The 27569-nt window shown below is 34.1% G+C and overlaps 1 protein-coding gene and 1 long non-coding RNA gene across 4 annotated transcripts in view; both read left to right on the plus strand.

Moving 5' to 3' along the window:
- The window catches only part of LOC105221893 (protein lin-7 homolog C), a 43041-nt gene extending 28950 nt beyond the window's left edge, over positions 1–14091 (plus strand). The window contains exons 3-4 of one of the 3 annotated variants that reach the window (XM_049450260.1): positions 9443–9576; positions 13863–14091. In XM_049450260.1, the coding sequence (XP_049306217.1) occupies positions 9443–9576; positions 13863–14012 (284 nt within the window). In that variant the 3' untranslated portion in view covers positions 14013–14091. Of the gene's footprint in view, positions 1–1828; positions 2000–2868; positions 3608–9442; positions 9577–13862 lie in introns of those variants that run through there. The other 2 variants (XM_049450261.1, XM_049450259.1) reach the window with 2 other exon arrangements.
- A 2360-nt stretch (positions 14092–16451) lies between these two features.
- LOC125776770 (uncharacterized) lies at positions 16452–20738 on the plus strand. Its single transcript, XR_007421910.1, has 4 exons — positions 16452–19772; positions 19835–20056; positions 20116–20272; positions 20343–20738. It is a non-coding gene; the product is annotated as an uncharacterized LOC125776770 (long non-coding RNA).
- The last annotated feature ends 6831 nt before the right edge of the window (positions 20739–27569 follow it).

The raw sequence follows: 27569 nt of genomic DNA on the forward strand, positions 1-27569 counted from the left end.
TATGCAGCACGCATGCACTAAAAAATCAACAATACCTACATATTTACTTTGGTTATAAACATATTCACATACATGCAAACATATAAGTTAACACATAATAAATTAGTAAAGTTTCAATAATAACAGTCTAATCAGATTCCGGGATTCTGCTCTGTACATTTAATATTGTATGGTCGAAAAAGTATTTTCGTATTTCTAATCACACTTCAACTTATTTTTTTATATTTCTACTAATAAATAAATAAACAAATATGTATCATTTTGGTCGACTACTTTTTTGTTATTTTTCCGCTAGAGACATTATTCCATCAGTGTAAATCGAAATTTCCAGAACGGAAGCGAGCGAACCATTGTTGTGCTATACGAACCGATACAGCATCGTCTCTGTAAACTTCACAAATTTCATTGGTGACTTGCGTGGCATTCTAGCGAATTTCTTCGTTATTTTCACTAATTTTTGAACAGCTGTAACTTTTTTTCATCTTCCCCTTTGTTAAATGAAGCTTAAAATCTCACCTTTCCAACACTATATGGTATGACATAATGTGATTGGCAGTACTGGAGATATACGACAGCAAAGAAATCTATTGACAAAATAGGAAAAGTCTTTTTTGACTACCCAGTATATCACAAATAAAACAGCTGAATTCGATTCGAGGAATCAGCACTGTAATTTGAACCAGAGAACGTATAATATAGAGAAGGTTCACCGCGTTGCCAAATTTACGATATTTCATTTTTTTGAGGGGTACTCTTTTCTATTAGTGGATTTCACTACAAAATCAGGGGTACTCTTTTCTATAAGCGGATTTCACCAATATTTAACAGAAAATAGCAGAATTGAGCATTTTCAGTGTTAAATGAGAGCAATAATGATAATTCCAATGTTAAGGAATGTACACTTACAGATTCCCTTTTTTACTATGCGCAAACGATGCTGCATATAATTTATAGATCGGTATACATATACTTGTTATGAAATCACATAAGTATGTGCATATGTATATATTTAAAAATTGAGCTATTTTATGATGAATTCCATAAAATCTTTGCAAATGTATAATTAATAAAATTAATATTACTACCTAAATATGCATTTTATATAAGTTTGGTACGACATACATATGTATGTATATTTGTATACTTAAATAAAGATTTGCTTTGGTCAATAAACTTTTCAATATCATGTTAAAAGACCAAGCGGTCGCACATTTGCCCATATATAATTATGTTTGCATGTAAACAAATATAAAAGAACCATACGCGTAATGTTTGTACATTTGTCTACATGCAACAAATGTATGTAAATGTGTACATTCAATGCTTCATGCGAAATTTCCGTTGACGCGGACAACCAATGGCGAAGCTCATATTTTTTGCTTTCATGTAAAAAGCGGCCTTTCCACGGTCACACATGTTTGCAAGCATGTACGGCGTGATGAGAAGAATGAACGTGTAAACATAATAAATTCGTGTTCGTCATACATGTGCGATGGTTTTTAAAATTTTTTAAAAACATGATGTTGTTGTGAACATGTTTTATGGTGTAAACGCTTGCATCATACACGCAGTATATTTTTTCAGTCGTAAGCAAACATCAAAGCGTAATGGCGTCACGGGTAAATGAAGAACTGTGGAAGGACTTCTTCGAAATTTATCGAAGCCATCCAGAAGTATGGAAGGTGAAAAGTGAGGAGTATAAAAACAAATCAAAGAAGAATGCTGCTTATGAAGCACTGCTAAAAAAATATAAGGAGATAGATCCAAAAGCTAATTTAGATACGTTAAAATACAAAATAAACTCACTTCGAGGATGTTATCGGCGTGAGTTAAAAAAAAAATAAAGCGAAGTGAGAAATCTGGAGCAGGAATAGAGGAAATATATGTACCGTCTTTGTGGTACTTTCATGACCTGGCATTCTTGGAAGAGCAAGAAACACAGATGACGGGCATGTCATCAATAGAGATTGAGGAAAATGGGGACACGACTGTGGAAGACGTGAGTAAAACGAAGAGGACATTTTTATTTATTTATGTATATATTTTATATATTTTCAAAAATTAAAAAATTGCAAAATTACATTGATCCGACACCATTAAAGTATTCACAAAATGAGTTTCGAATTTCCTTGGCGTTGGTAGTACTCTTCCGACTTGTGGTTTTTTCTATTTGCATCAAAGCAGGTACCGAATTTTCACCTACATCATTTATCATTCGAAGATAATATTCACTGCTTTTTGTGCTTAAGAAGTTGTGTAAATAGCAAATTGCTAAAACAATTTTCGTTGCCTTTTCGGGAGATAAATGTATTGTAGTCAACAGTATTCTGAATCTGGAAGATATAATTCCAAACGCGTTTTCTACAACCCTTCTTGCCCGTGACAGACGATAGTTATATTGTTGTTGATGCTGAGTTAGACCGCTTTGGCTATAGGGTTTCATAAAATGTTCACTTAGTGCAAAAGCGTCATCTGCTACAAAAACAAACGGCAGCTCTTTTTCAAAACTAGATGGTTTTGTGGGGGAAGGTATTTTCAATTTTCCGTCATCATGCATAGCCGAAAATATAGTATTTCCGAAAACACCACCATCGGAAACTCTTCCGTTTGCTCCAGCTTCCACCATTATAAATTGATATTTTGCATTGACTATGGCCATCAAAACAATACTGTAAGTCTTCTTATAGTTGAAATAGTGTGCGCCAGAATGCGGTGGTTTCGTAATGTTTACATGTTTTCCATCGATAGCGCCAAGGCAATTCGGGAAATTCCACAGTTCATAAAATTCAGAAGCTATCGTTTTCCATTCTTCTTCACTTTTCGGCAACTGGAAAGATAACAGTTTTTATTTTTATTTATTATTTTCAGAATGCACCTTGCGCAAAAAAAGACAAAGAAGAATTTGGTAAAAAAGAAAAACAACAGTTGCTTATTAAAGCAGTCAAAGCTTTAGAAGATTCGACGCGGGCCAATGATGATGCAAGTACCTTCAGTTCGACTTGGGAAGTCCTCTTCAGGAAACTTGACCCTAATCAACAATTATTTGCCAATAAAACCATTATGGAGGTGTTGTACCAAGGAGCTTTGGGACGGTTGAACGAAAATTCCCATCAGATGTTCAACGTACCTAACACAAGATGCTCATCAACACATTTTTCTTATAGTGACAACTCGTCAACATGTTTTGATTCAAGAACATTGCAAAGTCGTCCGGAATACTTAATTTCACCGCCGCTTCTGAGTCCAACGCAAATTATATCTACTCCTCAACCTCAAGTTCAGCACATCAGACTTCATAGAACAGTTCAGCCACAGCAATATCAAAAAATTTCCAGCGTCAACATACAACCACAGGAAACCATAAATACTCAACAATACGGAAACAACACGGAATATCAGACATTTACGGACTTGTTGAACGACTCTGACTATTCATAAGCAAACTTTTCTTTTTATTTTTGTTATTTTTATTGATTTGAAGAAATATTTTATTTTTGTTTTGTTTTCCATTTTCATGTAATATACATACATTATATGCTTACTGAAATAAAATCTTTAATATACATACATCATATACTTACTGAAATAAAATCTTTAAGAACTTTAATCAATGCTTCACATGTCTCAATAATTATGTTGCTTAAACTTGCAGTTGAAATATACGACTGGAATTTCAAACTTTCGTAGCTCTCTCCAGTTGCCAAATACCTTAATGTTACAGAGAGACGTTCATCTGGCGAAATTGCGTCTCACATAATAGTATTTTGTTTTTCAATATAAGGTGTTACTTTTTCCAAAAGTTCCCTATATACAGAAGGATCCATTCGGAGAAAATTTTTGTAGTCCGCCGGGCTGGACTGTTCAAGTTCCTTTAATAAACGTATATGTGAAAAAACTGGTCTTCTTGATCGCCATTCCTTTAACCAAGTTTTCCTCTGTCTTTTTTGCTTTTTTTGTTCTACTTCGTCTTCTTCTACAATATCAATTACAAGTGCTGCAACTAATGCACGCGCCATGTTGCTTCGTTCACAAATAATAGAGGAATAATGTATGATTGCATGTTCGACCGTTTAAACGAAAACCATTTTTTTTGCATCATACCATGCTTGCAAACATGTGTGACCGTGTAAAGGCCGCTAAAGAGTCAATGTGTCGAAAGACACGTCACAACATTGTGTTGTTGGTAGAAAATCCGAGCTGTGCCGAAAACACAAACGAACGATCGCCAATTGTCACTGCTTCCCTTGCCGCTGTACCAGCTTCGCGTACAAACCATCGTAGATACATATGTATGTTTGTGTGTAAGCTTGCATACGTATCGACTCAGATTTTTGCAAGCCGCGTAAAAATATTTTTTACATTCCTTGACAAATACAGTCAATCCCGGTTATGTGCCACGATCAAAGATACAGATGTTTGTGGTTTGTAAAAATAAAAATATAATATGACACATAAGCGAGTGCGAATACTTAAGCGGGAGGTACTTAAAACAATAATTTCTATGTATTTCATAAAAAACAACCGTGAGGTGCAGCAAGATATAGACAGTTAAGAGGGACGATTTTCATTTAAGCGGAATACTACTTAACCGGGATTCACTGTACACATAAATCAGAGGAATATTAAATATTTTCTTTGACACATTTCTTGACTTGAAAATCGACAAATTAACTATGTTGTCAATTTTATTCTATACTTATATTTGCGGGGTTGTCGTTTTTTCCTTCTCATACAAATATCAGAAATTGTTCAATTGTTGCCATCATCGCGAAAAGACGCTTGTTGGCAAAGGCATGCTCGGGGAGATGTAATGGTGTTTGTTTTTATGAATGAAGCAAGTTTGCCTGTTGAAAGAGCGCTTGCGTTCATCAATGAAAATATTGTTGTTAGGTGTTTTTCTACAAATTTGGGCATCGGCTGTTTGGCTGCCATATTGACTTGTGATGCCGCTGACGCTATTTGAAACCATTATTGTTTTTGTAGAACAATATTCGTAATTTTTGCGGGTGACATATCGACATGTGAACGCATGCAAATATGTATGTTGCGTATGCATTGTTTGTGTGGGAATGTCATACGCACATATGTATTTACATGTGTACTCACATTGTAAGTATGTATGATGATTTTTGAGACTATTGTTGTTTTTTCAGAAGAATGTTTGTATTTTTTGATTTACATGCGTACGCATATATTATTTGTGTGAGAATGTCATACGCACATACAAACATACATATGTGTGTACGTAAATATAGAGTAGCGCGCGCTTTTTATATTACTGATAAATGATAATATCTTGATTTGAAATTGATTTGTACTTGCATAAATATCTGCAGGAGAGATGCGTATGAAAGTTTTAAATGATAAGAGGTGTGATATATATACATATTATATATTATTATTGTAATATATTATGTTCTTTGGATATTACGATAATATTTCATATATATAGCATATATACAATGCATACGAAATTATATAATATTATCAAAGAAATATTTAAAAAGTAGCTTTTATTTGGACATTAACTACAAATATGACCTTGAAATAGCTTAATTTCATTACAATATTATCAATTTTGCATGAATTCACAAAAATTCGCAAAATGATATTCATATCAATGATTTGATTGCATGTAAACGTATAAAAATATAAGCAAAAGAGCAACATACATCTGTAATATCAATGTAGTATATTTCTGAGCATAGTTTTCATTCAATGCTCAGCTCTGTTCGCTCAGCACTGTTAAAATTTCTCCTTCTCAGTCAAAAGTGGTGAAATCCACTAATAGGATTTTGTTAGCTCTTGACAGTTCACACGTCTGTCCGCAATTGAGCCTTCTCTATATTATACGTTCTCTGTTTGAACGTACACAACAGCCATATACGCAAAAGTATAAAGAAATTTAATTTTATAAACAGTCTTTATTTCGCAGTGTCCGGGTCAGGTCATAAAAAAAAAACATCTTTTTTTTTAGACTAAAAGGTTTAAAAAATTATATATACAAGTTTGGAATATGTAAACAAAATCAACATTTCTCACTAGATGGTGTGTGTATTAATTTTTTGTATTAGTTTTGCGGGGATACCAAATTCGGACAAATCGACACAAAGGCAGAAGCGAAGAAGATGGAGTGTCCATTCTATTTTCACGGGTCTTTTCCAAGATTTGGCGCTTGGTGAATATCTGGTCAGTTCTTGACTGATAAGGTACAATCAGTTTGTTTACGGTGTGCGTTAATATTGATGTATTTACTTGTGCCTGAATCTAGTACTACAGATAACCATATTTCGGGCCCCGGCGAAGTCGATCAGCCTCAACCCATTTGGGGATGTTTCGTCGTGAAGGCCTGGCGTTAAAGTCGCCAAGAACGATTTTGACATCGTGGCGGCGACAGTACTCATAGGAGCGCTTCAAGCGCTCATGGAAGCATCTTTGGTCACATCGTCCTTCTCTTCCGTCGGGGCGTGGGCGCAAATCAACGATATGTTTAAAAATTTCTTTTTGATGCGGACTGTGGCTGAATGTTCATCCACCGGGGTGAATGACAGTACTTGGCGACTGAGTCTCTCTCCCACCGCGAATCCCACACCGAATTATATATAAGTAATAATAAAATCGCTTTTGAACCAAAAATTAAGAAAGAACAGTTTTTCTAATTGCAGCACCCTAGTAAATTTTGTGAAAGCTTTAATAAAGAACTAGAAAAGATAATACGAATTTAACAGGAAAACATATCCATTATGAAATATAAAAATAGTTTTGTAATTTTATATGTTAAGAAAATAGCCAGGATTAGTTTGTACATATTCAATATGTTATTATGAAATTGTTAAAGATATGGATAGGAACTGGAGATTTAAGACAAGGATACAATCCAGTGTAGAACGCCTAATAAAAAAGGACGTCATGACCAAAGTGTAAGAGCAAGAGATCTTCTTTAGTTAATAACCACTTGAGGTGACCCTTATCCATGTAATATAGTCAACCAATCAAGAGCTGCCAAAGGAAACTATGACAATATGGTTTAAGCCTAAGGTCACCATGTCTTTTTTAATACTTCTTCAAATAATGCGTCCGTACGATAATCTATGTTGTTTTCTTTATAATAAAAGCATTTTGCGTCGTATATGTGATTTAGGGTAATTTATAGACTAAATTCATACCTATTCCGCATTATACTATAGTTTATATACTATTACTCGTTAAGCGAAACAAATAACTGCCACAATCCAATCGACTTCAAATTTCGAGATTATCATTAGAACCAGTTTTTGCCTTAAAAGTGCCTAGGGAATTTCGGTAGATTCAAAATTTGTTTTATGGTCATTTTGTTATGATGTTATTGACTAATAATTTAAATTTTCTATTAATATTATCAAAGGAACATTCTTCCTGAATTTCAATAGTATGCATATCATACAGATTAATCGATATTTTTTGGAAAAAGTCAGCTATACGAAGTACGGTCCACATATGTGGTATGCGGGGCTTGACCATTTTTAGAAGCGAGGTGACATTCCTTAGAATACGTGGAATTTAAATTTGGTTTATATAGTAGGCATGGTTGGGTTCCGATTTCGCTCATTTTCGCACTGTAACAGAGGATTGTCAGGATAATGTTATGTACCGAATTTAATAGGCCAGAGGTATATAATTTCACCATTCTGGGAGTTAAATCTAATACCTTTGACGCATTTAGTTATTGATTTAATATCACTTTTAGTAATTTTTAACATAACCGCTCCATGAAGAGCCATGGCCATGTTATCCTCCGATTTCACCTATTATCACACTGTCTTAATCGCCGAACGCGTTTGGCAAGATTCCTTGCGGCACCTACCTAAACGTACTGACGGTGATATTTCTCATGACGGAGAACACCATCGGTAGTCTATGCACCCTGCAAATCTTTTCTTTTGCAAAAAGCTATACAGCTCTCCCTGGACTGGAATGTGTGCGATATTTTGGCAATATTCCACATTTCATAACATGACTATTTAACTGTTCTTGCAGATCTACATATAATTGTAACGAAGTATTAAAAACATAATTTAAATATATATAAAATTTTAAATTTCGAAGATAGGGCGTAAAAGATTGAGTGTAGTGTTTGCTGTATGGCATGTAGCGCCGTCCTGCTGGAACCAAATGTTGTCCAAGTCTTCCTCTTCAATTTGCTTGAAGAAAAATTCGGTTCACATTGCGCGATATCGCTCACCATTTATGGTTGCGGTTCCTTCTTCATTTTAGAAGGAAAATGGACCGATGATTCCACCAGAGCAAAATCCGCAATATACAGTGATCCGTGCTGGGTGCATTGGGTTCTTGGCGATTACGTACGGGTTTTCTGTGCCCCAAATGCGACAATTCTGCTTGTTAACGTAACCATTGAGGGGGAAATGAGCCTCGTCCGAAAAGATGTTTTTTCGGTAAAATTGACCTCGGTCAAACGATCTTCTGCCCAATCTGCGAACTGTAGAATAGGGAATAGTAACCCATTTCGTAAAGTTAAGACTTTTTACTGAATATCTGTCACTTTCCGAATGGTATTTGACGTTTCCAATGTCGAAATATAGATAATTCAAATTTAAAACGTTAGATGGTCCACCCTATATTATATTAAATATTTAATTTAACATACCTGATGAATTAGAAGCCATTTTTTCCAAAATATTTTATTTAATTTTAATAGAAACACGCTTAAGAACACAGTTTATTTGCCAAAAACGAAATAATTAGCAAAAAGACAAAAAAGCAACGGTACTTTGCTTTAAAAGTAGCGGTAGTAATATCCGTTAGAGAACCCTCTATGACATTGCTACTTCTTCGCGTATGACTCTCTTACCACTTAAATTTTTTATTGTTTATCAACTATTATGTTTCCTGTATTTAGGGTCTCATCTTTCTTTCTATTTTTTTGTTAGTTTGTAAAATATAATACTCGTAGTTTGGTATCACTGATTATTTGACAGTTTGTAACTCATTTGTTATTCTTTAATAAACAGAATTCAACAATATGTTAAATGTATAATAAAAGTTATTTTTAGACTATGTTATATAAAATAATTGTGTACAATCGAATTAGTGATGTGTTAGTGGATATAAAAGTGCAAAATATTAATAAGTACAAAATTAATTTTATATCGAGAAAATACGTACTTCAAATAGTGGTAATTTTCAACTTTAAACGCGAATATCTCGAAAACTATGAGCTTCGGCGGCTATAACTATATACATATATTGCCAACATCCTGGGACGGTATTCTAAAGCCGACCCTAATTAAGCCGTGTGCTGAAAGCCTCTGTAGTTAGTGCTCCTTTTAATCTGTATAATAATAATTTTATTATTATTTTACATATAATAAATAAATAAATAAAATATGTTTAATATTATAGACTTATACATTTCTGTTGTTATTGCTTAATTTTTTTCTTTAAGGGCTTGGCTTTAATGTTATGGGAGGAAAAGAACAGAACTCACCCATATACATTTCTCGTATTATACCCGGAGGTGTAGCTGACCGTCATGGAGGACTAAAAAGAGGAGATCAACTTTTATCTGTTAATGGTGTGGTGAGTAATACGCAAAATAAATGTTTGATTACATTTGAATTGTAAGTGACTCCAAAAAAATTGAAATGGTTGGGTTTATAGGGTTTGTTACAAACTTTTTACTTTAAATGTTAATCAATTAAATTTTTAAAGGTAAACTTGAAAAATTAATAAGTATTTAGTAACAAAAATTTATCAAGTGAATAATTGATTGCCCCTCTCTGATTCAAAAACGATCATCATTGCATTGAAGTGATATGCATCGGTGATCTGCTGTAAAGATAAATCACTGCGCTACCAGCAAATAACGCTGCATATACCATGGAGGTTAGAATTATTTTTGTTTCAAGTTCTTGTGGATATTTGATTGATTTCGAAACCATTTTATTTATTGAAATTATTTAGAGTATGGTCCCAAACTACAGCTACAGCGAGTATGATTGAGTCACATCAAATACTCAAACATTGTTGATTGCGTTGAGTACTGACTTACGTGAACTGATTTGATGTAATATGAACAATCTGCGGAAACTTTCATAAAAAAAAATTAAATGAACCATTTTCTTGTTTCACTAATAATTAGTTGATTTTCTTGATGTAGTCCGTGGTTGTGCTCTTTCTGAGCGTCTTGTCCTTGTTCAGTCTGGTATCTACTGTCCGATTACGCGGCTCTACAGGTATTTTGATAAATATTGACTTGTTGGTAATAAAAATTTTGTTTTTCAGTCATGATTAGGGTTCTGCGCACCTTTTTCACGCATGCAAATGTAACGCGATGCTTATTATCGGCCTCCGTACTAAAAATATGCAAAAATGTTCGCGAGGGTTTTAAGGTTAAAAGCAGCGTTTGAAAAACTCCCGTAGCATTTCATTTTACTCTTGCTACCGCTCTCACTTTGTCGGGAGACACAGCATAGCCTTAGCATAACAATGTAAAAGAAGTGCTCTACTCTGCTCCGAGTTTTGTTAGGTAAAAAACTATAGCTGGAGCGGGAGCAAAAAATTAAATTTTGCGCTATGCTCTGGCGTAGCGGTAGCAAAAAATTGAGAGCGGTAGCACAGCAGAGCTAATAAAAATTTTCATGTGCTACAACTCCCGCATGTGTTTGTTGTTTTTTTTCTTTTTTTGCTATTTTCTGTCATAATGTTTGAATTAATTGAATAATTCAAACAAAAAAATGTTATGCAAATCATTTTGGCACTTGTTGCGTCATGTGACTTTATAAATCTAAAATCAAATATTTTAAAAAATATATTAATAAAGTCAATTAGATAATAATTGAATAAATTATATGTATATATTTTTTTATTATGTAAAATATTTACCATATTTATATTACCAAAAACATCATCTATTCCAAATGTATTACAATACTCAATTCTATGAATTTTCGAAATTAATTTTAACTACATTACTTTCCCCTTTTTTATATACATTAGGGTGTTTTTTTTTAACTATTAATTTTTTTCAGTCCCGTCACGAAATTTCCTTGGAAATACCATACAAAAATTTCCTTGAAATGTTTAGCCCTAAATATTAACATTAAAAACTGGACCAAGGCATGTAAAAATTGTCCATAGAAAATACACGACAATCCTGATTTTTTATCTTTAAATTCCTACAGATCAGAGGTATTTTAATGCATCGCTTGACTTTAGACGCATGTTTCTCTCTTTTATAAGTTTTAGTCTTTTAGAATACAAATTTAAAACAAGCTAAAATCAAAGGCTGTTTGAATTTCTAACATTTTTTTTCAAATATTCGCAGTAGAGCAAATATTCGAATACACCCGGAAGAAGGACTACTAGCAATGGTAAGACTTTTCGAACAGTATTAACCGGTTAAAATTAGCCCGAACCGTTCCAAACCGGATAGTCGATTAATTGGTTTTCAGGATGTTCGAATAATTTTAAGAGCCCAAATCTACACCAATATTTTCTCAAAATGAGTGAACCTCACTGTTTTAATATGTGATGAAGTTCGGAATGATAAAACAATTTTGCAAAACGTGAACGCGGAAGGATATTATTTTAGTGGCATTTGTAAAATATTTTAAATATTAGGTTGTCAAAAAAGTTTTGCGGTATTTTCGCTAGTTGGCGCTGAAAGCGCGTAGTTCTAGTTTTATTCGTCGCATCGGGTCATGCTATACCTTTTTGGAAAGCTCATTTCACGCGCTAACACTTGTTTGATTGATTGTCGTTTCTTTTAAGTCGTTCGTGAGTTATAGCGTCGCAAACATGGAGGAAAATAAAGAGAAAATACGGCATATTTTACAGTACTATTACGATAAAGGCAAAAATGCATCTCAAGCCGCCAATAAAATTTGTGGAGTTTATGGACCCGATACAGTTTTCGTTTCCACCGCACAACGATGGTTTCAACGTTTTCGTTCTGGTGTAGAGGTGGTCGAAGATGCGCCACGCTCCGGAAGGCCTGTCGTCGAAAATTGCCGTAGCATCGGTCAAGAGCTGTGCATGAGTCATCAAAAATTCATTTCAATTTCAATAAAAAAAAATTCAATAAAAATACCGCAAGACTTTTTTGACAACCTAATATATACATGAGTTGAAAGGTGAACTCTTGTATGGTCCTCAAATAGGGCAATTAATGAAAAATATAGCATATATCAAGGCTTTAATTGCTCCGGAATTTTAGAAGTTATAGTGAAGGAAAGGGAGGTTCAACAAGAATTTAAAAGTGATGGAAGAAAGGCATCAATTTTGATGGGAAATGAAAGAACTCAATTTACTCTTGAGAAAGAAACACTTGCCCCACTTCATTTGTCGCCCATAAAACTGAATCAAATTTGATCTTTGTCGCTGATTTAAGGGGGTATTCTACTCTAGAATTTTGAAAAACTCGATTTTTCATATATTTAAAGTTTAGACCCTCAAGAACATATCCTCCAAAGGATTTTTAAAAATTAAAATTATTTTAAGAGCTACAGTTACTAGATAGACTCACTTTATAAACGCGTTTTTCTCGAAACTACTTTTTTCCACACGCTACCGGCATTATCTCAAGTTCCTTACTGATTAAGAATTTCTTTTGATTTTTTTTTTCAGACCACCAGGAGAGTTAGGATCAATGTCACCAAGATGCGCCATTTTTTTTTACACCTGTCTCTCCCCCCCTCTGAATTATTTTAATTTTTAAAATTTTTTTTTTTAATTTCTTTTCTGTATTTTTAAGATATCAATAAAAACACCATTAAAAAATGGATAGTAAAAATATTTTTGGTTTTTTTTTTTAATTCAAAAAACTGCCCAAATGTTGATTTCTAGAGTAGAATACCCCCTTAAAGACGAACACATGAATTAAACTAACAGATATGTATGTATTACTCGATGTAGTGCGCTGGTCCCAACTATTGAAAGTTATTTTTAAATCCTTTGAAGCTAACAGACGATCAAAGAAGTCTCCGCGAAATGTCTGTAAAGTTGAAGCGAATTGACCTTGTTAGTTAAGTCGATCAACGATAGCTGAACGATGTATTGTGTCAGTACTCGCGATCTCAAGACGCTAAAATAAAAAGCATTGCACACATCATTAAGTGGTATGATGTATTAATGGCTTCTATTAAAATTTGACGTTTTAGTAGGAGGTGGTTTGGGATTTGTTTTGCAGAAACTATTATAAAACGTTCTAAAATATGTTTTAAATTTAAAGTGTAAAGGGATTTTTTTATGATGGTACTTAAAGAAGAGATTTGATAGATCTCTATATATATAGTCTATACCTATCTATTTCGATAAAGGGAACATTAATTCTGATACAATGAGTATGCCCGTTTAGCAAATTAAAGACTATCAATCAGTTGAACCTTAAATGAAACTATTAATAAAAAGTGACAATATATTTTTAAAAATCATGTGAAGGAGAAAACTTTTCAACTAAAGACCAATAATAGTATATTCCATCATGTATTAAGAAAATATAGGAAAAGAATATTCCGCTTCTACAAGAAATATATACTTTAGGGTAATTTATGAATTCATAAAGCAAATTCAAAATTTGTTCGAAAAATTTTTTCAATAGCTTCAACTTATTATTATTCTCTTTTTTTTGCATTTGAGCATGTTTACTGGGTTACTGAGGATAAACTGAAGTCATATTTAGTTTAAAGGATAATTAGCTCTTTTGTTATTCATTATCCATGTACCTAACGCTTTTTATTGTATTATAAATATTGGAGTTGTGGCATTTCTTACAAAATAACATGTATTGTACTTTAATATTATATATCATTTATTGTGCGTACATACTAGCTCCATATTTGAAAAATACTTTGCATTTTTTTCAGTCCGTGGAAGGTGAAAATCACGAAAAAGCTGTAGAACTTCTTAAGCAAGCTGTTGGATCTGTGAAGCTAGTTGTACGTTATACCCCAAAAGTTCTTGAGGAAATGGAGTTGAGGTTTGATAAGCAACGCACTACTCGCCGTCGCCAGTGATTTAAAAACAATATAAAACATGGATTAAATTAAATGTAATAAATTATCACTCTTATAAAGTCAATAAGAAAAATTAAAATCTTGAAAACTTTTTAAATATCGACGTAAACGTAAGTAAATTATTTTGTTACTTCTACTGTTCGTCACAAGGTATCACACAAATGGATATATTAATTTAATTATGAAGAAATTACAACATTATTAATTCGAATTGAAGACGTTTTCAACTAACAGCCACTAACAACACCTTCGCAAAATCCCTCAGATCTCACAGCTGTAATTGCAGGGCACTTTCTCTAAGGAGCACCCATTCTAGCCATACTTGAGCATGGCGTGAAGGCGGTATCCTTATTAAATAGATACGAAAAAATTAGAATTCTCCATCATGATTTCTACCGCCGATGGAAGGGGGAGTATACAAAGGACCTTCATAAAAGTTACAGCTGGAGAACTCACGAAAAAGCGCCAAAGTTTGGAAATTTTGTCCCAATCCATGACGATTGTCTCCCCCAAGAAAATCAGCTCGGTTGCATAGAGAAGTTACGTCACGGCTCCCACGTTCAGGAGTAGTTGACCTTCGTACCCAAAACGCAACGCTAACCAGACTTCTCGTTAAACTAGAATTCCAACCAACTTCAAAAAATAGCGAAAATGCAAGTAGTAAAGAATTCATATTACCGACACGCTATAATAAATCATAAAGATACTAAATAATGGATAGACTGGTATGACCCTCATAAACCAAATAAAGTTGGTTACATATAGTAAAATCTACATTATTCGTACAATTGAGTTGCCTCTAAACTCGCCTTTTTATCCATACAGGTAGTATGGATTCAGAAATAAATACAATCCTAACGCCAGCAATGCGATCGGCCATCAGTGTGCCTCACTCTGGGATTGTTCTAACAGCGGCGAAAGAAACAACCACTACAACCTCAATTTCAACTACCTCTCGTAGTATCTGAAAGTTATTGAATTGTAAAATATAACATACTTACCTTAATAATGCATTTATATTATATATTATTATATTTTCGGTGTATTTAACGTGGGTAAGTACCTGCTGACAACAGCCTTACCACACGGCGCTCAAAAGCGGATCAAATGATGCGTTGATCAGCGCCCTGAGAATGCTAAGCATTTTCAGTACCAATTGGCAGTGTGGAATGCACACACTAACAACCTTGGTAGGGTTCGAGGCTTATCTAAAACCTCTGCCGTGCTTTGGGTCCGGCACGTGGTTGCAATGCAACTCCACATTCAACTGACAAAGTCAGTTCTTTCCGCATTTGGGTTTTAACCACAACCACTACGGTTCTCCCCGAGGGGCCAGTCTGCATGAGCATTAAAATTAACCTACCTGTGAGAAAGGTGCCTCTGATGCAAAAATGCGTTCAGAGGTCTATCCCCCGTGAGCAGAAAACCCAGACTCAGACAAAATTTGAAGTCGGAGTTATCCTCATCGAACCCAGCGTCCCGAATGTTCTCGTAAGTCACTCGGCCGTTAGGACTATTGTCCCAACGTTCTTGTCACCTACACCTAATCCTATCATCTAGAATCCTCTTGCTTCCTAGATATACTCCCCGCTCCACATCATCGTCGGAAATTCAGTCATTCCGCAGCAATGACACACTCAAACCCCTTATCCTGAAAGCAACAGCACGCTGTATGAAAATCAGGTCAAGAGGGGATGCACCTAACAAAACCTGCCTAGTATCCATTGAGACAGTAAGACATACAGGCAAGCATCTTACAACGCTGAATTGAGAGGAGTTTTTGAAACCCCAAGACAGTCCTGGCTGCTTCTCACCATACTTTGGCTCCATATGTGGCACAGGCCCCAAACAAGCCATGATATATGGTGCGGACAGCACGACGTCCGAAATCCCAATCACTTAAAATGCGTCGTATTTTGTCTACGGTTGCCTGCAGGCGCTCCTCAACATTCGCCTAATGTGGAGTAAAACATATCTTTTCACTCATGGTCAGTCCAAGATATTTGACATGCGTCACATATCTGATGCTGACCCCATTCTCACGGATAATCGGTGGATGAACCGGTGACAATCTGCTCTTAAGCAGCATTGCCATCGTTTTCTCCCTCGATATGTCAATCCCCACATCTACACTCCAAGTATTCACTCTCTTAAGCAGCATTGCCATCGTTTTCTCCCTCGATATGTCAATCCCCACATCTACACTCCAAGTATTCACTATCTCGAAAAGATGCCCTCCCGTCCGCTCTATCTCAGACCGCGAGCGACCTTCGACCATAAGAAGAAGGTCCTCCGCATACGCACAACTTTTACAGAGTGGTTCGAGACGCCCAAGCAGAGTATCCATCATAAGATGCCAAGTATATGGACCACAGAAGTAACCCTGGTGGCAGCCACGATCAACTCCAATCTCCACACTCCCATTCATGCCTCCGAGGGAGGCCTTACTGTCCAAAAAATAACTCTGCCAAAGAGTAATTTCCGGACAGCCAAGCTCATCCAGTCGTTGCACCACTCGATCCCAGCTTAGGTAACACTAGCCGACAATTTTGACATTTTTTTTCTGCTCTGAAACCAAACTTGTTTTTTTATGTTGCTTTGATAAGGTACATATATAATTTGAATATAAAAAAAATTGCTAGGTCCAGGTTAAGAGAAAAATAAAAGAAAAGTTTTTGCAAAAAATATATTGAATATTACAAATTTTTATCTCTCAATTTATATTTTCTTGTACTTTTTTGAACTTCTGCTGTATTGGTAGTCAGGATTATTACGTAAACATATCCAGCAATAGTCTGCCAGCATGCTAGGAGTCCATTTGCCTTGATACCTTTTCTCCATACTCAATATGTCTTGGTGAAATCTCTCCCCATGTTCATCACTGACTGCACCTAAATTGGGGGGAAAGAAATCCAAGTGCGAATGTAGGAAATGTATTTTCAGGGACAAGTTACACCCTAAAGCCTGAAAATTCGTCAATAGGCTTGATATGAGTTCTTCATAATCGGGTGATTTGGTGTTACCCAAAAAATTTTTTACAACCTCAACAAATGAAAGCCATGCTTTTTTTTCTAGCGTATTTAGTTTAGAGACAAAGTTTTGATCCTTCATAACTCGTTGTATGTCTGGCTCCACAAAAAACCCTTCTTTTAATTTCACATCACTAAGTCTCGGAAATATACTTTTAAGGTATTGAAAACCTTCTCCCGTTTTATCCATTGCTTTTACAAAATTTTTCATTAAGCCTAATTTTATATGAAGGGGTGGCAATACAATATTCTCGGGTTCAACAAGACGAAGATTGGACACACTTTTCTGATTAGGTACATAGTCTGTTCCTTTGGCCACTCTTTTTGGATATAGTGTTTGCTTCGAGCTCTGCTATCCCATTCGCACATAAAACAGCAAAATTTTGGGTAACCAGCTTGCATACCTAGTAACATCCCAACTACTTTTAAATCAGAACAAATTTTCCAAGAATGTTTAGCATACTGTATTTTTTGTTTTGTTTTTTTGATATTTTCATAGGTTTCTTTGATATGTACTCCATGCGCTAGAGGTACAGATGGAAGTTCGTTACCATCATGTAACAAAACCGCCTTTAAACTTATTTTCGATGAATCAATAAATAGTCTCCACTGATCAGGTGAATAGGTACAAAACATTTTTTTCATAAGCCCATATACATCTTTGCAATAGACTAGATCGTTTTCCTTTTCAAAGAAATCCACAACACTACTATGTCGTTTCCGATAAGTACAGATTCTTGTCTCTGGATGCAATAAATTCCATTGTTTTAGTCTAGAAGCTAAAAGTTCTGATTTCTCCTTTGGTAAATCAAGGTCACGAATCAGATCATTAAGTTCGCTTTGAGTTATCAGATGTGGCTCTGTTGTTGACCTTGTTGGTGGTCATCGTCGTCAAAATCGGTGTGGTCGGAAGCATAAACATCAACACTACTTTCGAAGCTGCTACAGCGGCAAGGGGTGACAATCGGCGGCCATTACTTTACTTATGCCATGGAATTTCTATTGCTACGAATATGGAAATGACAAATTTGATAGAAAAGCCGCGCTGTGCCGAAAGAAACGAACAAACGATCGCCGATTGTCACCGCTTCGCTTGCTACTCGAACAAGGTTGCGTAGATTCATATTGAGCAAGGTTGCGCAACCTGAATCTATCGCAACCTTTTCCGAACTCGTATAAGAAGTATAACTTCAATAATATTATCGTAATTGGACCTAAGGATTTTTTTTTAATTATTTTTCTAATGATATACATACTAACAGGAACCAAAATATATAATTTTTATTTCAGAGCAAAATCCATTGTCGGCTAGTGTTATTTAAAAAAAATGGTCTTCAGGTTGGTACTTATCCTGTAAAGAAAAAATTTGATATTCGTTTGTTTTGCTGTGATGCTCCCGCTCGAGCCTTTGTTACAGGTGTACAGTCGCACACTGGAAAAAGTAGTTCTAAATGTGATCAAGTGGGTGACTACAAAGAAAGGAGAGTTTGTTTTTCAAAACAAATAAAACATTTAAGAACTGACCAATCTTTTAAAAATAGAAGTGACATATCACATCACATTAATCCTTTTAAATTTAGAGAAAGCATTTTAGAGTCAGGAAATTTCAAAATGGTCTCCCAATTTCCTTTCGACCCAATGCACCTTGTAGATCTTGGTGTATGTAAAAAGTTGCTTCAATTGTTAATTAAAAAAGGCAATATAAACGTAACGAAAGTTAACGAAAAAATAACATTTCTCTCCAATTTAGTTCCTTCAGAGTTCGGCCGAATATGTAGAAGTTTAGATGAAATCAATATTTGGAAAGCGACAGAGTTTAGGCAGTTCTTATTGTATATATATAGGTATATTTGTTCTAAAAGATTGCGTTAGTGGTGACCATTACTACCATTTCCTCTTATTGCACGCAGGTATAAGGCTGCTATCATTCAAGAAGTCATATAGCACTGAAGCCAACGTTGCCCAACAAATCTTTGGAAAAATTCGTTGATTTGTTTGGAAATATATACGGAGACCATTTAGTTAGTTACAACATACATGATTTACTCCATTTAACTGAACGTACTAAGCTATATGGGCCTCTAGATAACTTTTCCGCTTATAAGTCTGAAAATCACATTCAATTAAAAAAAAAACTTATAAATAAGCCCAATAAAATCCTGCAGCAATTACATTTAAGGCTTGAAGAAGGAAATAGTGCAGATTTTAGTTGCAATAAAATTTCTAAAATTAATTAATTTAATATAGATTATAAAAAAGAAAAAAACTCTTATTGTTTTAGTCAAAAATTAGGCCCCATAGAAGTAATAGGCATGACAGACGAGTCTGGTAGTGCTATAGTATCGGCGCATTGTTTCTTGGGTGTTGAAAGCTACTTTCAAGAACCATTGGAATCGTCAACTGGTTTAGGTATTTTGTTGGCAAATAAATTAGATCCAAAATTGTTTAAAATCGAAAAAGATGATATAGTTTATAAATACTTTTCTATTCCACATGAGGGCAAGTTTCTTCTTATACCAATTTTACATCATCCATTTCATGAGTTTTCAAATTAGTACTATTTAAAGTAATTGTGGTATTTTCCGAATGTATTTTATTTCATGATATGAATTATTTAAAAGAATTTTGATACTGCCATTTTTTTTATTTTACGAACAGATGGATTCACCAGCGCTCTTTGATGCAATTGATTTTGAAGAATTCCCAACAACGTCTTCGACTCCTGTAGAAGGTATGTACATGTAAATTTGTCGTTTTAGTTTTCACTTTATTTGTACACATTTGTTAATGTAGAACAACTGACATAAAAGCGAAGAAATGGCCCAACAAAAAACTGTGCGCGAATGTAAGGTTTTAATTAGAAAAATTCACCATTCAGTATGCCGACTGACTGCTGAAGAAATAGATAGTATGCAAACCGAAGTTGCCTCCACGCTACCAATAACAACGATAGCTGCAGCATTGGAAATGGACGAGAAACTGAAATGCGAGGAATTTGCTACTGCAACTAGTAATGTATACATTTTTTTCAATAAATATTATTTAAACTTTTGCTAAATATTTTTAATTTACAGAAACAGTTTATTTTAAAAACAAAGGGAAATTCAGATAATTTACATGATGTGCTGAGACATATATACACTGACGAATTTTTGTTTTTGTGTAACTGGGACGGTAGAGGAGAGAAACAACCCCTATCGAAATTTCTACTGGCATCTAACATATTATATGGTAAATTTAATATATACATATTTAGTTAAGAGGATGTGTTTTAATTTGTCTCTTCATTATAATTTATTAGATTCTTTCGTTACTTGTGGACTGGGGAATTTCGAAAAACAAATTCGGAAGTCCATCGAAATGAGCCACCATAGGTACAAACAAAAGAAATACATGAAGCGAAAAGCTGTGGAGGAATCGAACGAATCCAAATAGATAATAATTAAAAAAAAAATGTAGTCGGATTTAAGAATGTATAAACAAAAATGAATTTTAATAGTGTAACTATAATAGCTTTAATATGAATGTTTATTTTAAAAATCTTCTATATCTTACTATGTAATTAAATTTTTCTTAAAAATATTTATAAAAATGAATTTAAAGTAATCTAATGTAATTAGGAAAATATAATATTATAGATTATTTTTAGTTTCTTAAACTCAAAAAATTATAATATAAAAACTATTAATGAAATTAATGTAAACATTTTAATTTAAAAAAAATATTTCGCGTTTCGAACTCTAGACCGAGGGAATGGTAAGTGGTCTGCCCACTACGCTAATATGGAATGCACCGCCACGCTTTCCTGAAAGCAGTTCTGTCGATTTGTCTTAAATTTAACGAAAGTGTGAGAAAGAAGTATATAGTTTTATTACGGCAAAAAATATGTTATAAAACTCACGATTCTGAACAAACTTTGTTCTATAACTTTGTTTGCAAGTGAAATTTACCTCAGCTAGGTAGAAAAACCCTGGTTGGTTCCTAGCGCAACCAAACTACAAAAATAAACAAGATGAATTAAAAAAAAAACATTTTTATTTCGATGTTGGTCAATGTTTTTGTGTGCTGTTGCATGTCGATTTGTCTTTTTTATTGTAAGAGAAGGATATACAGGATACACCACAGAAATATATACTACACCATTATTGGCTTTAGCTCTGGTGAAATACAGCAAAGCAGTTTTTTCAGGTGTAAAACACAAATGTACTCCACATTTTCGACATCGTACTTTTGTACGAGATGTGCAATTGGGATTCTTACATCGCGGCTTTCCCTCCTTCACATACTCTGGTAAATGCCCAACGTTATCTAGGCGAATGTCACGTGATGGTAGCGGACCAGACATGGGGCGTTGACGTTTTGCAGATATTTAGATATTATATTTGTTCGTCGATCTTTTCCAATTTTCATATCAGTACCAGATTTTGTCAGGCACTGGGTAACTTCTGACAAAAATTCGTGCAATACCATCTTGGGCTCAGTTTGATTGGAGTCCGCATGATGTCGCTTATATAACATCCAGGTATTGATGATAGCCATATCGCACATGTGGTAGAATAATCGGTTTGTCCACTTTCGTGATTTTATGCGAATATGACTACGACCCAGTGACGAATCCAAGAGGTCAACGCCGCCCATGTACTTGTTATACTCGTGGATAACGTTTGGACATTGAATGCTCTCTGTAATTTTTTTATTGTCATTCCAAGCCACAGTTGTAACATCAATTCCATGAAATGAACCAGCGTATTCTTCCCAATCACCACGATTTTTAAATTTCTGCTGTAATTTGCACAATGGAATTCGTGAACGGCGAATAGTCCCAAGTGAATAGATGCCTTGTGTTCGCAAATATACCATCAACGGAATCGAAGTGTAATAATTGTCAAAAAAAATTGCATGATTTACAAATCGCGGAACCGAGCGGGCTAATCTGACAACAATATTTGCTGACACACCCAAGTTTGGTTCATTGTCTTGACGGTGGTCGTCATCACCGGAATAAATTTCAAATACGTAGCAACATCCGGAATCATCGCACAGTAGGAATAATTTATCACCCCAAGGGTGTGGCTTATCTGGCATGTATTGTTTCATATTGCTTTATTTTCGTCGCACAGATTTGCTCGCATTGGAACCTTTTTGAAGTTCCTATTTAGTGCCGTGAGTATTGGGAGTATTTTGTACAAACGATCATATCCCAAATCGTGTTGTGGTATTTGTCCATACATTTCAACTGCCTCAAAGACCCGATTACGTCTGCAACTGCGCGTAGCATCCGATGATGTTGATGGCAGTTGCTGGCATGACGCGGAAGGCTGCCTGTCACGATTAGAGCGTGGCATTTCATCGTTATTATTAAAATGCAAGAATTGGCGAATTTTATCGTAACGATTCCTTGGCATACAATCCATGATTGGCTTGAAACCATAGTTACCCCAATATGATCGAATTCCGGGATATTTATACACCGACATATAATAACTGATTCCCATAAAACGTTTTATTTCATCAGGCGTGGTGTTCAATGGTTTTTCAATGTTTTGTTGTATTGCGTACAAATTGCTCTGTTCCACAATATTTGAAACAATGTCGTTGACATAAGAAATGTAAAAAACTGAAGCGGCGAATGCAATGCCAATATCTCCGGTGTCAAAGCCTCATCACCTCGAAATCTTATCAAATTAGCGTATAATTGAAGATTTCTTTTTCGCCACAACGGCTTTTGAATACATCAGACTCTTTGTCAATCCATACGCCTTCAAACATTGTGGCATACTTTAGCCATCGGCCGTGATCACCTACAACAACTGGCTCTTCTGCAACATCCATGCCTAATAAAAATCTTATTTAGAAACAAAAAGCTTTCGTATAAGAGAAAGGGATATTTTACATTGATTTGGTTCACTATTTTCTTCTATAACTGGATTGCCGACATCTGCAATATCTGCCACATTCTGAACAACAGCTAAGTCAGCAATGTTCTGAACATCTGCTACTTCGTCTTCTAAATCTTCACTACGCAAAGCAGCACTAAAGCCAAAATCGGAGTCGACATCACTGTCATCAGCAGAAAAATCGCCGCCGTCTTCGCTTTCCGACCACGCAATAGAATTAACGATCTCGCTTAGCTCTTCTTCAGTTCGGCGCATGAATCAATTAACGGTCTTATAATGACAAGCAAATTCTAAAATAAAATTCGTTAAACAGAATTTTGAATTTAAGCGGTTGGTTCCTGGCGGTACCAGTGGGTTATTAAGGGTAAAGAAAATGATAGAAAAGTGTGACAATTAAACTGGCACGCGTTACCGGCATGTCACTAAGTAACGTAACCGTCACTGTTCTAACTGGGTATAGTATAGCATATAGTATATTCACATCGATAACTTGTATGTCACTATACCGACGACTACATACGAGTATAACACATAATCGTACGCCAACAGCTCATTCGACATCAAACGGTTCAGTTGAACGCTTACATAACACACTGATAGAAATCGCAGGAACATTAGCTAAACAAAATAACACCGATCCAGTTACGGAAATATTTAACGCAGCATACGAGTATAATAGGACAATACACTCAATGACAAAACAAAAACCAGTGGAAGTATTTTTCAATAAGAAGAATTATCCGGAAATAAAACAATTGATTGAAAAAAACAAAGACTTAATTTAATCTAAAAAATAAACAATTTATCTTCACCGAAACTGACCGCACATACCTATATGAAGATACCGAATATTTATACCATTTATTTAATTTAACGACGATAATGGAAAAATATAAACAGATATAATATAGATCATTTGGCAGTACATAACAGGATATCATAAACAAGAATAGAATCTCAAATTTAATTGAACAAACTATATTACACTCAATATAAAAAAGATCAATAAACATTTTAGTGACTATAATAGAATTTATGGTAAATGTTCAGGAGAGCGGCTTTTCCGAAAACGTGCACCAATTTTCACGGGAAATGTCTTAAAATACTCGTTTTTAATTCTACTTTACGAATATGTATGGCGCGTGCCTTTAAAATCAATATTTTCTTTGGTAAATGTTCAGCAGAGCGGCTTTTCCGAAAACGTGCACCAATTTTCACGGGAAATGTCTTAAAAAATTCGTTTTTAATTCCGATTCACGAATATGTATGGCACGATATCTATTTTTCTGTTTTTTGCAATAAAAACAATAAAAAATATTTCGATTTTGCACAATATTCACACTATAAATGGCATCACTGTTCGAAATTCAATTGAGAACTAGTGATACAAACAGTGATCGGGTTCGAAATATCGATACTCTCGATATTCGAGACTAAACAAGAATTGATAAAAATGAGAGATATATAATAGAAAAATATTATTAATTGGAAAAATAAAAATAAATTAAAATATCGATATTCTCAATATTCGAGTTTGAAAGAAAGTTGGTAAAAATGAGAAATACACAATAGAAAAATAATAATAATTGGCAAATATAAATAAATCAAAATATCGATATTCTCAATATTTCGAGCGCTCGAAAAATAATATCCCTGGTCGGTCCACAACCCCGGTGTTCAAAATTCTTCTGTGTCCAAATTCTTCTCCTTTCTGCAATAATAATGAATTATAAATTTTCCTATTATGTATTTCTCATTTTTATCAATTCTTGTTTAGTCTCGAATTTGAAAATTCATGAAATAAATGATGTAAAATCGGAATTAGAAGAAACTTGCCCTCATGTGGAATAGAAAAATATTTGTAAACTATATCGTCTTTTTCTATGTTAAACAAATGTGGGTCCAATTTATCTAGCGACAAAATACCTAAACCAGATGACGATTCCAATGGTTCTTGAAAGTAGTTTTCAACACCCAAGAAACAATGTGCCGATACTATAGTGAAACCAGATTCCTCTGTCATGCCTGTTACTTTTATGGGGCCTAATTTTTCACTAAAACAATAAGAGTTTTTTTCTTTTTTATAATCTATATTAAATTAATTAATTTTAGAAATTTTATTGCAACTAAAATCTGCACTATTTCCTTCTTCAAAGATAAAAAATCAGGATTGTCGTGTATTTTCTATGGACAATTTTTACATGCCTTGGTCCAGTTTTTAATGTTAATATTTAGGGCTAAACATTTCAAGGAAACTGAAAAAATAATAGTTAAAAAAAAAACACCCTTATGTATATAAAAAAGGGGAAAGTAATGTAGTTAAAATTAATTTCGAAAATTCATAGAATTGAGTATTGTAATACATTTGGAATAGATGATGTTTTTGGTAATATAGAAATGGTAAATATTTTACATAAAAAAAATATATATAATTTATTCAATTATTATCTAATTGACTTTATTAATATATTTCTTAAAATATTTGATTTTAGATTTATAAAGTCACTTGACGCAACAAGTGCCAAAATGATTTGCATAACATTTTTTTGTTTGAATATTCAATTAATTCAAATAATTTGACAGAAAATAGCAAAAAAAAAAGAAAAAAAAAAACAACAAACACATGCGGGAGTTGTAGCACATGAAAATTTTCATTAGCTCTGCTGTGCTACCGCTCCCAATTTTTTGCTACCGCTACGCCAGAGCATAGCGCAGAATTTAATTTTTTGCTCCCGCTCCAGCTATAGTTTTTTACCTAACAAAACTCGGAGCAGAGTAGAGCACTTCTTTTACATTGTTATGCTACGACTATGCTGTGGCTCCCGGAAAAGTGATAGCGGTAGCGATAGCATAGCAATAATTCTAGAAATTTTGCTGCTACGGAGTAGTAAATGAGAACCCTGATTTTAAATTGATTTTTCATCACATTTTTTTATAGATTCTTTCATCGTTTGCGGGCTTGCAAATTTCGAGCAACAAATGCGGCAAATGCTCCATCGAATGAGCCACCATAGATTTAACCAAAAAACATATAGGAAGCGAAAAGCTGAAGAAAGATAAATATAAGTAATACTGTAATAATTTTTTTGATATATGTATACGTATATATTATTTTTTGTAAGTATATAAAAATGTATATATTATTTTTTGTAAGTATATAAAAATGTATATAAATAATTTTTATATTGTTAAAAAAAATGTCAAAAGATGAAGGAAATGAATTTAATGTTAATCAAAATAAAATTAATTTATTATTAAAGTTAATAAAAAAAAAATATTTTATAAAAAAAAAAAATATTTATATTTTAGAGTTTCGAACTTTAGGTTGAACGAATGACAAGCGAGTGGCTTACCCACTAGGCTATTGCAGAATGCACCGTCACGCTTTCCTGTAAGCAGTTTTGCCGATTTGTCCCAAATTTAATGAAAGTGTGAGAAAGAAGGATATAGTTTTATTACAGCAGAAAATATGTGAGCGAGAAGGTGATAAAAGATCACATGTATACAAAAGTTTTGGGAGCCTTTTTGATTCGCCCTTAAGAACGTGATAGGAAAAAGTGTCAATTAAACCGGCACGTGTTACCGGCATGTCACTAGGTAACATGACCGTCACTGTTCTAACTGGGATCTTATTTATAGTCTCACAGACGAGTTAGATATTAAAAATGGTCGATTTCAATTAGAAAATTACTTTAATAATTGCGAACAGATAAATAGATTATTTCAAAATTTGACGCAATCTCTTTCGACTATATACAATACTATAAAAATAAAAAAAGTACACAAATATAATAAAACAATATTATTAAAATTATATTTGACATAATTCACTAACCTTGACAGTTTAGCTAGCATGGTTGGTTTTGGTGTAAATTTTTGTGCAAAAAGCCAAGTTTGCATTTTCGAACTGGTTCCATCAAACAAACTGCGCAGTTTCCATCACCGAAACCGCCCATAAATAGACAGTACATATACACTAGACCGGGTTGATTTGCAGAGAGCCAAAACAAACAGATAAATCGGGTATGCGGTAAATGTTCTACGGATCATTCTGAACAACTTTTATGAGTCTAAAACCGGTTTCCAGCAATTTTTAAGGCGAAGTTTAAAAAATCTGCGTAAAGCCACTTTGCTTTTAAAGTGATTCTAATGTCTGGAAGGTTTTTATTTGTATATGTACTCATATAAATAAAAAATTGGTTAAATTTACTTCATAAAACTACAATAAATTAGTTTCATTATTATTTTTTTTCTTCAATATTTCTTTATTTATTGGATCAATAACAATAACAATAAGTATTCAAATATTAAATTTAAGTGGTTGAGCTTTTTTGGTAGAACGTTGCTCTCTAATAGTTTCATTAATAAAAACCAAAAACACATAATACATATCACATGTTCTTGTTTAATTAAACATATATGTTTGTTTGCATACATTAAATCAAAACTATATGCAACAAAACAAAACATAGAGATGCAGCCCAATTACTTTAAATATATTTTTCTGTTAAAAAGAAAACAAATCAACATATCTGCTTCAATAAAGGGTTTTGCACGATCCAAAAGCATGTCGAACGAGTGTTTTAGCCTATTGACCGGTATGGCCGCCAGTGTGCCGGTGCAAGCCTTTT

The sequence above is a fragment of the Bactrocera dorsalis genome, chromosome 2, assembly GCF_023373825.1.
Source record: "Bactrocera dorsalis isolate Fly_Bdor chromosome 2, ASM2337382v1, whole genome shotgun sequence".
NCBI classification, from domain to species: domain Eukaryota; kingdom Metazoa; phylum Arthropoda; class Insecta; order Diptera; family Tephritidae; genus Bactrocera; species Bactrocera dorsalis.